The 10,213-nt window shown below is 38.6% G+C and overlaps 1 protein-coding gene across 1 annotated transcript in view; it reads right to left on the bottom strand.

Moving 5' to 3' along the window:
* Positions 1-10,213, bottom strand: part of LOC117173162 (teneurin-m) — a 40,447-nt gene that overhangs the window by 6,437 nt on the left and 23,797 nt on the right. Inside the window, exons 7-9 of the mRNA XM_033361574.1 lie at positions 9,588-9,804; positions 8,653-9,488; positions 6,251-8,568 (exon numbers count right to left, since the gene is read on the bottom strand). Coding sequence (XP_033217465.1) covers positions 6,251-8,568; positions 8,653-9,488; positions 9,588-9,804 — 3,371 coding nt within the window. The remainder of the gene's footprint in view (positions 1-6,250; positions 8,569-8,652; positions 9,489-9,587; positions 9,805-10,213) is intronic.

The following is a 10,213-nucleotide window of genomic DNA, read 5'->3' as shown; positions in this document are numbered from 1 at the left end:
ATGGGAAGTGCCGCATATACTGGAACTTTATATTCTCGACAATTGTTTCTGTTGCTCACTCGAGGCCTGACATGGTTCTTCTTGACTTCGAGAAACGAACCACGTTCGTTATCGAATTTACGGCACCAGCTGACAAAAACATCATAATCAAGGAGAATGAAAAGAAAGAGAGGTATCGAGTTCTTATAAGGGAGTTGCAACGATTGTACCCGGAATATTCTGTTAAATTGATCGTCCTTATCATCGGCGCTCTTGGAGGTGCCAAGCTTTCACTTGCTAATGGCCTAAAAAGCGTCCCTGCGTGTCAACAATATGCTAGAACACTTGCGGGAAAAATGCAGAAGGCGGTTGTCCTTGGGTCGCTCCGTGTTCTTAGGGTGCACGAGGCTTTTGCTAGGTCATCATATTGATTCCTTTACAGACTGTAACCACCTATCTCACGGTCGTGAGACGTGGTTGTGGCTGAAATTTTACAGCGATTTCGCTGGAAGCGCGTGCAATTTTCCAGATTAGCACCTGCTCCCGGCGAAATATATATATATATATAAATAAATAAATAAATAAATAAATAAATATATATATATATATCATACACTTTCAAATAGGTTAGTTTTTCAATATCACTAAGCTTTCATTCCAAATTCAACTATTTTAACCTTTTTTCAAAAAATATTCTTATAAATGATAACGAATTTAAAGCAAAAATACATGATAAGAATAATTGACTTTTTAATTTATACCTATGAAAGTACAATTTTGTAAAAGAGCCCCGTATTAAATACATTGAAAATGGAACTACGTGCAATTGGCTGAAATTTTGCCATTTAGCACATTATTTTATACTTAACAAAATATATGAGTGACTGAGTAACAGAGATGAAGAGAAACGAACGAATAAGTAAATCATGTAAAAATTCAAAATAATGAACTTAGGGGGTGAGTGATTGTTAGTGAGTGTTTGAAGTCTGCGTGTGAGTGAGTGATTGAAAGAGGTAGACAGAGCATTATGTAATGTGGAATTATTTATTCGTACATAATCTGCATTTATTGTTCAATTCAGCAGATCACTGAATGACACATTGTGACATTATCTGTCTTCGGCTGGCCATCGTTTATTACTTATTCAATGTATAATAGACAGAATTGTAGTGATCATGTATGCCTTGCCTATTAAGTTAGCTATTTGTATATTTTTAAATTCAAAATTAAACACACCGCCTACTTTGTGAAATACGGCATACACGATCGCTAATGTAGGATGCATGAATACGCCATTGCGTTCTTTGAACAGTGACTGGTCACGGTGTACTTGAAAGGGGTCTTAAACAAAAATCTGCCAACCTGGGCTTTTCTTGATGGATTTGATTCCCAGGCATCTCAGGAGTATTTTAAACTCAAAAACAAAATCGATGACTGGGTTTTTTTTTTTTTTTTGAAAAAACTCGATTGTGCTGATTGTGGTAAAAATTAGTATATGCAGGTTTTTGGGGTCGCTGATTACATACCCGTCATCAGATTTTCAAAATTCAATTTGGCGGATCCACAATAGTGGCCTAAATGAAATAATCAAATGCTAGTCCCTGTAAATATTTGTATTCTGTGGTGCTGAGGACCGCTGATTATGAATATGTGGTCAGTCTTCTATATAAATAACTTGCGAGTCTGGAATTTTCATGAAGAGTTTGATTTTTCGGCATGTCTGGAAAACGCAGATACTGACGTCATCCAACACATGTAGTTCTGGAATGGAAGCTTCTAATGTGTCCCCTAAGGGTTTAGATTTTACTTGTAACTTCCTCCCTATTCCTTTACACACCCCCACACACTTACTTGGTGATGGGAGGGGGAACCACAGTTGAAGGTGGGTTCCGAATCACCAAGACCAACAGCTGTAAGTACTTAGAGAAAACACTTTTCTCTATAGGTACCGGTCCCACGACTCTCCGGAGATGAACAACTCCCTTGCTAGGCTAGTGTTGATTGCATGAGCCACCGAGGCTCATCCAGAGTGCAAGGCGGGAATCGAAATCGCAATCCGACGGAGTGCGTCCAAAGCCTACGCTTTAGCCCCCAAGACCATCGTCCCACTTCTATTACAGTTTTAGTTATTATAGTAGAAAAAATTTTAGTAACGTTTACCACAACATTTATCATACGTAAATCCGTGTACAATGTAACATTCAATTCATTAGTATTACACTTGTAAAGTAAAGTTTTTATACAGTAACAGATACATTAAACAGCGAAATAATTATTTAAAAACATTTAATAATAGATATAATGCTTTCACGATAGTTCACTTCTTCAGGGCTGACCTGAAACTAAAGTATCAAGCTATGTTGTTCTTATATATACTCTCTACGATGCTTGTGATTGGCCAGAGCGCCCCATCGTGGGGACTGGTCGAATCTGATTGGCCAATCAAGTCTTTTTATTTCAGAAAACCGGGAGGACGGAAAGCCAAGTCGGATTGGTATTATATCCATTGTCCCTATTGATGTTATTAGGATGTTTTAAGATTTCGAGTGCTTCTCTATGTTTTCTGGAAAAGTGTCGTGTGTTTTTGCAATGACTGTTGTTCTGTCAAATAAAATGTCATATCCTGTGTCGATATATGTTTGTTACATTCGCAGACAGCTCATAACAGGTGTTTGTCATATTTTGAATGATTGACACGCACTTCATACCTTTTCACTCTAAATTCATGTAGCTAACTTTGAATTTATCAATACATTTTTCATGGTCCGGTTTTAAATCTAAACTAAAACATGCATGTAAAACATTACTAAAATTACTCAAAGCTGTAACATATCTCAAGGATGCAATTGGACATTGTGCGCGTTTATAATCTAGTTTCTTCAACATTTTTTTGCATGAATGACGGTTAAAATTCGATCTTCCGTGCGTCACATCGCCATGCACGTTACACAATTTCACCCAATGCAACGCTGCTTAATTAATAAATTATAGGTTATATAACTATAATTAGTTACAAATATAACAACTATCTCAAAACTAGTTCAATGACTCAATCGATATTTGTATGCATTTCATGGTACAAGAGAAAACTAAGATAAGTAAAAAACGTTCGTGTAAAAATTTTCATCTATAGTTTGTATATTTTATAGAACGCCATATTCGATCAGCCTCTTGAATTTTGAAAATCTAACAAGGTATTCGTAACCAGCGATCACAAAACTCCTATATACAACTACTATCATAGAACTTTAACTACTAGAAAGATGCTAAATTAAAAGTTTAAAACGCACCCCCCCCCCCCCCCCCCCCCCCCCCGCCCGTTTTGGAAATTTAAATACTAAAATCGATTTTTTTTTTTCAAAAAGCCCACGGTCGCTAATTTTGGTTTTGAGCTTAAAATACTCCTGGGATGCCTAGGAATCAAATCCATCAAGAAAACAATAGGTTGGAAGACTATTGATTAATACTAGACGGACTGGAAAAATTGCAAACATAGAAGGCCGGAGGGTCCAAATTGGGCCCTAGCCTCGGTCACAGTTTTAAGCAATTTAGCATAGATATTAAGTATTTAATCATCGGAAAAGTCATAAAACGTTGGCGCCCCAAAAAAGTTTTTAAGGTGGCAGCAGCGTTTTGAATGCTACTACTAGCAATGCTAGAGCAATGCTAGACAAAATTTAGAAAAGTTGTCTATAGTTGGTAGAGTGAACTTTTTTTTCGTAACATATATGTTCCGGATACTGTGAGAAGTTGTGCACATCACTTGGACGAAAAAGGATGCTCCCCAAGATTAATCCCGAAAACTCTCAGATCAGCTAATCGACCATATTAAATAAAAGGACAAGAGTGACAAATGTTTTTGAAATAACAAAGGCATGTGCCCAATAATCAAAATCAGTTTGAAGATAAGAGTTCTATCATCGACGACGAGTTCACATATATTTAGTCAATTAGTAAAGAAAAATTCTCACTTCTGTTTACGCACTGTGACCACGCACCTCAAGGGGATGCCACAGATGCAGATATAGAAAAGACTTATGGACTTTTTTATGTAAGCTAAGGTAAGGTTTATCGGATGACTTTTTAAATCATATTTGAGTACGCAAGTAGAGCCGCCGTCAACTTGGTTATAGCAAAAGTGAGATAATCTTTACACCTTTGGTTCGTTCCTGAGAATGTCGGATTCCAAGCAATACCAAGGCAAGTATACATCGAAAGACACGTTACGGAATATCCAAATTTACTCCTTATCCAAAACCGCAAAATCCAAAAGCCACGGCTGTCGTGGATTGTACCTATCCATACGAATAAAAGTAGTAATTTTTGTATTCTAAGAAAGTCGTTCTCTCAGCATATTTATATTGTCTGTATATGGACAGAGGGATGCTGTGCCAAGACTAGCACGCGTTGGAATGCTGGAATGGATTCAGGATGGACAACAGTAATTATCAACTGAAGAAGCGAACATGTCTCGGATGGTCGTCAAGAATCGATGGATCATTGAGGGTAGGAATGGACATTTTCGCACTACATATCAATTCTTCAAACTAACCATTATTGTGCCTCATATAAATCATTATATGCCGCTATCATTAATAGATTCCACCCACCAATATTTATGGAAGGCGCAACAGTTGAACATGCAAGAGAAAATATTCGGAAAAGCTAAACGTTAAACGCATTGCAAGCGCCCGTAGAAGTTGCAGTCTTTGCGTCTCTTTCCATAAAGACGTAAACATAAAATCGCTTTTTCACTCACTCGCTCCCTCACCCAATCATTCACTCACCCACTGTACGAATTAATCACTCAATCACACACTCAATTGCTCCTACAATTAATCATTGACTGTAGCGAAAAAAGGCGCATAGGATTAAGTTTAAGCCATAATATATTATGTTCAGGATGAAAATGTGCCAAACGGAAAAGTTTGAGCCAATTTCAAGGAGAGCCATTTTCAATGTATTTATTACAGGGTCTCTTAGATTTTATTGTTTTTTTTTACATGTATCACACTCACCCGTAATTCCGGAGAATCTAAAATCGTTGACACACTACCAAAGGGAATTAAATATATATCTTCACGCAAGTTTTTTTCCATTATAAAAGGGACTATTATTAGTAGAAAATCTTATAGTAGAATCTTATCAAATATTTGAAATATCGCTAATCAAAGTATAACAATGTAATTGCGTCACATTTATCCCCAAAAATACTATTTCAGATAAAAGTGCGCAAACCAGGTTATTTCAATGAGTGTTAAGCTTGCAGGGTCAGTGGGAGGCTTGTGCATGAGCGAAGTGAGTGCAAAAGCGCAGACTTTGCGTGGCAGACAAATGCTGCAGTCACAAAAATAGTGATTTGAGTCAAATTTGAGAGTAATGATATGAATATTGACGCTAGAATTTGTTTAGGATCCTACCAATATAATACATCTCAAGCAAAACAAAAAAACAAAAATTGTGCCGGACCTGTATATTCCAATTTTTACATTCTAATTCATGAAAATGTAATGTAATCGTCCAAATTTTCGATCCCTGGTTTTTAACGGATCTTTACGTTTCGGTACACACAGAGTCCGAATTCATAAAATTTTGTCAGTGTCTGTCTGTATGTCTGTATGTATGGTTACCTGAATGTTGTAGCCACGCTAACTTTTCAAGGATTTTTCCAATCGAGTCCGCACATTATACAATTCTGAAGGTCCCAAAAATGAAGACTAACTTCGTTATTCAGACATTTGCAAGAAAAATTAAAAAATTGAGAGCATTTTCAAAATTTCAAAATTTTTTTTCTTCTAATTTTATAAATTTTTTGTCAAAGTTTCTTATAGATGGGTAAAAGGCTTGCCAATTATCCAAAAACAATTGTTTATTTTGATGAAAATTAGAAAAGTTATATACTTTTCAAAAATTTGAAAATTTTCAAAAAATAGAAAAAATTATTTTTTTCATAGATCCAAAAATATCATTCAAAATTTTTACTAGATACCAAATATAGTTTAGAACTATTCTAGCCCAATTTTTCGATTAGCTTCGTCTCCTTTTTACTCACTTTTCTCCTCTCTCTTTTTTAGTTACCAATGCCCTGAAAGACATTCTGAATCTGGCTTGAATAAATAAAAATTAAATGGTACACTGTGACTCTACTGTGTTGAATGCAGCCACTTCACACACTGTGACTTCAGTGTTGAAAAGAGCCACTTTATACATTATTTTGAGGAACATAAAGTGCAATTTAGACACGGGTGTTGAAAAATTAGTGTTTACATACCAGCAAGAGCAGTTTCCAGTTTTCCATTCTGGTCATATACAAAAGCGACTTTACCGCTCTGATGTGGATAAACCTTGGAAAGAATCTGCCCATCATCGTTGTATAAAATCTCATAGGGATGTCTGTTCATCGGCGAGTAGTATTGATATTTGTAAAATCCAAGTGAAGTCTGCAAAGAGAAAGCGTGGATGTGTCCTCTCGGTGTCGTAAGTGATTGAAGGGCCCCAGCTTCATCATATTGTAGAAGATAGTCACTTCCTCGAGGCGTGGTCACTTTTAATGGAAGACTACTAAACCTGTCTTTGAATGCGTAGACCATCGAGGTTCCATCGCTGTACTTAATTTCATATAACCTGCCATCTCTGTCAAATCCATAAGTTTCAGTGAGATCGCCCCAAGTCCAACTAATCAATCTGCTGTTTCTATCATATTCTAAGTCAACTCCAGCAAAAATACCATCTCTTGGGCTCCACTTTACTGGCCTGGACGTGCTGTCGTAAGTTACATTCAGTAGTTCAACCCGGTCGTCCTTAAAAACCGCAACTGTGTTTGTGCCTCTATCATACTCCAATGAAAGTAGTACTTCTCCATTTACTCGAAGCTTTCTTCCAACTTGAGCGACTATTTTCGCGTTTCCACGGTTCTTGTTACCCTGAACTTTTCTTAAGTAATATCTCCATTCGAAGCGATTAGCCAAATCACCAGCAATTTCGGTTCTCTGTTTGGCAGGAACTGGGTAGCTCTGACCCAGGAGAGGTTCGATCTCCGCCATTATAGAGTAAGGCACAGTGTCAGTGCTAATAGTGTGCGCCCAGGAAGTAATTCTTCCAACGCTTCCATCTGCGAGAACCATTATTCGTTGTTCGGCCTCACCAACTTTCGTGATAACTGAAGAAGCCTTGATTAACATTGACACCGACTTTCGGTTATTTTGTCCGAGTTTTATTGTTGCTCCTTTCAAGCTAAGGTCGAATGCTAAGTCGATTACTTTGCCAGTTGGGGTCACAGCACGTATGAGTCTTCCGAATTCGTCGTAATTGTACACGTAGCTTCTACCGGTGCTGTCTAGTTTCGTCTTTAGTAAACCAGTGGGTTCATGATAATCAAAAGTTACGTTGTAGTTGTCGGGAGTACTGAGCTCATGAAGCATCTTCATTTTAGACATTCGCAGTCTGCACTTCTGGCCCTTGGTATTTTCAATGGAATTTACTTGTCCTCTATTGTCTCTTAGGAGAAATACCTTATTCCCTGCTGCATCCGTGACTGTGTTTAGTTTTCCATTGCTTGTGTTGACGTTGTATGCAAAAAGGTAGATCGTCTCACCAGTGAGAATGTTTTTCGTGGCAACGTGTTGACCAAAGCGATTGAATATATAAATTTCTTGTGTGTCTGGAGAGTAAATCTCGTATTCCCTTGCATTGCTGACCATGCTCGCGTCTGGTATACTGGCCATAACGGACCGGATTCTGTAATTCGCCTGATCACCGATGTGTATAATGCCATCAGGAGACACAGCAACAGCAGAGATGGTGTTGAACTTAGAAGTGGAAGCTAAATAGTGGTCAGCTTCGAAACAGTCGCATCCACGTTCGAGGCAGTTACATTTGGATTCCGCTCCAGCGTAAAGCGAAATCTTTCCATCGGTTCCGATCACCCTTATTCTGTTAATCCTTTGAGAGTCACTCTCGGCAATATACAAATTACCTGATGGACCGAAGGCAATGCTTTGTGGCATGACGAGGGTGGCATGAGTTGCTAGTTCTGTGTCGAAAGTCGACAATGGTGAAGCACAGTGCAATGGTCTACCTGCTATGACCTTTACACGACCGTCGGGGGCAAGCTGTAGAATCATGTGATCATCAATCATGTGAAGAGAGTTGTCGAGGGGATTAATTGTCAATTCAGTCGGCCAACGGAGGTGGACTTCCTCAACATTGAGCGTACCTTCGCAAGGGATTGGCTTCCAGTGAGACTTGTGCATGTGGTTACCGATTACCGTGGTTATAATTCCATCTCTGTCGACCATTCTGATATTCGTTCCATCAGCAAAATACAAAACGTTGTCCGCTGAAACAGCAACTCCTTTCGGATAAGCCAGTTTTGCGTCTCGAGCAAGAGCTCCATCGCCGCAATGAGCTTCATCTCCAGGGAGGCAACGCTCGCCCGAACCGACAACCGTTTCCCAGTTGTGATCTGGGTCAAAGTCGCCACTAGTTTCACGCACACGGATAATCTGATGTGATTCCGGATCAGAAATGTAGATGAATCCATCAAGAGGACTCAATGCGATGTGATAACGATATGAGACTCTCGTCGCGCTGCAAAAGAATAAGATTATGGTCAGTACACTAATAGTTCATATAATGACAGTCAATGATTTATTCTTTAAACAAATTTCTTACTTTAATCTTATAACAGTTTTGACGGAGCCATCGACATGGATTTTTCGGACCAGATTGAAGTCTCCAACATAAATGGAACCATCGGCAGCAGTAGCAAGAGCAACTGGGGCAAGGAGTCTCTGCTTTGAAGCCTGACCATCACAGTCAGAACAATCGAGGGGTCGCTGATGTCCATCACCCATTGTTGTCAGAATAACTCGAGGCTTATGTTTCAAGTAAATGTTAGAACCATCTCCCTTTTGTAGAATACCTTCGTGGAAGTTATACCTGTGATGAATATCAAGATTCCAACCTCCTACTTCCGAAATGGACATATCGTGGCCGCTTAATTTGGTGGTTTGAACGTCCCATATTATATCTTTACAATCGCTGTACTTATATCCGACCTTCACTACTGCAGTTGTTACCCCATAAACACGTTGCCGATAGATATTTAGTCGATTCCAAGCGTAAGTAAATTTGATAACTGGATCTGCCTCAAAGGTTTTCTCGAAGAGAATCCCCTCGATGGTGATTCTTAAGTGAATTAGTTTTAAAGTTGGAGCTATGATTTCTGGTGTCAATTGGAGCTGAATGGTGGAAAGGTAACCAGCTGCTCTAGAGCTATGGTACACAAGATTCAAACCGGTTCCAGGGATTTGAAGACTTTCTTGTACAACTTGAGACTCGGCAAGTATTGCACTCTTGTTCGGACAGGCGCCCTGGAACCCATGCTTCCAGGTTGCTAGAATGACCGGTTTCATCAAATCATAGTCATGCGCTGCACAGGCATGAGTAACGTGTACGGATGTCTTCTCATCAACTGTACTCATGACGATTTTGTCCACAATAACGACCTAAAAAGTGACGAAATAAATATTTCAAGATTTCTATGAATTAGCTATTGCAGATTTAACCTTGATTAAAAATGGTTTCTGATAGATCCCGACTAATACCTCATTCCAGGGTACGTAGATAATATGGCTCTGAGGTTTAAAGGGCGATCTACCAAACTGTAACGTTATAGCACCTCCTCCGTTGACTAGAAGATCGAACCATCCGTCGTCCCTTGTTAGAGTAAATCCTTCCAGAGCGGTGGTAGTGCTGACCCTAACTCCCATCAATCCTGTACCCAAGGATGTGACTACTCGACCACGTACTACAGCTGATCGACTGTTGGGAAAGAAAAATTTTAGTAAAATCAAAATGTTAAATTTCAGGATTAATACAGCTAAATTTTACTGTTTTATTCTGCACTACGAAATAAAATAAATGCACTCTTACTTCGAATATAGGAAATCAAGTGTTAGAAAGTATAAAAATAAATATGCTTTAGATTTATCGCCGAAATTCGTCTGCTATTTTTATATACACACACACACAAACCACCCATCCCAACCTCGTGAGACGTGGTCATAAGTGTGATTTACCGCGGTTCTACTGGGAGCCAGTGCCATTTTTAGATGACAGTTGCTCCCAGTAGGACCATGCGGTGGTTATTTAACATATTATATATTAATATATATGTTATATTCAACATATTAGGGTGGTCCAAAAATACATTGCAAAATTTTGTTCACTC

The sequence above is a fragment of the Belonocnema kinseyi genome, chromosome 5 (assembly GCF_010883055.1).
Source record: "Belonocnema kinseyi isolate 2016_QV_RU_SX_M_011 chromosome 5, B_treatae_v1, whole genome shotgun sequence".
NCBI classification, from domain to species: Eukaryota; Metazoa; Arthropoda; class Insecta; order Hymenoptera; family Cynipidae; genus Belonocnema; species Belonocnema kinseyi.
This window is presented reverse-complemented; position numbering and strand designations above follow the sequence as displayed.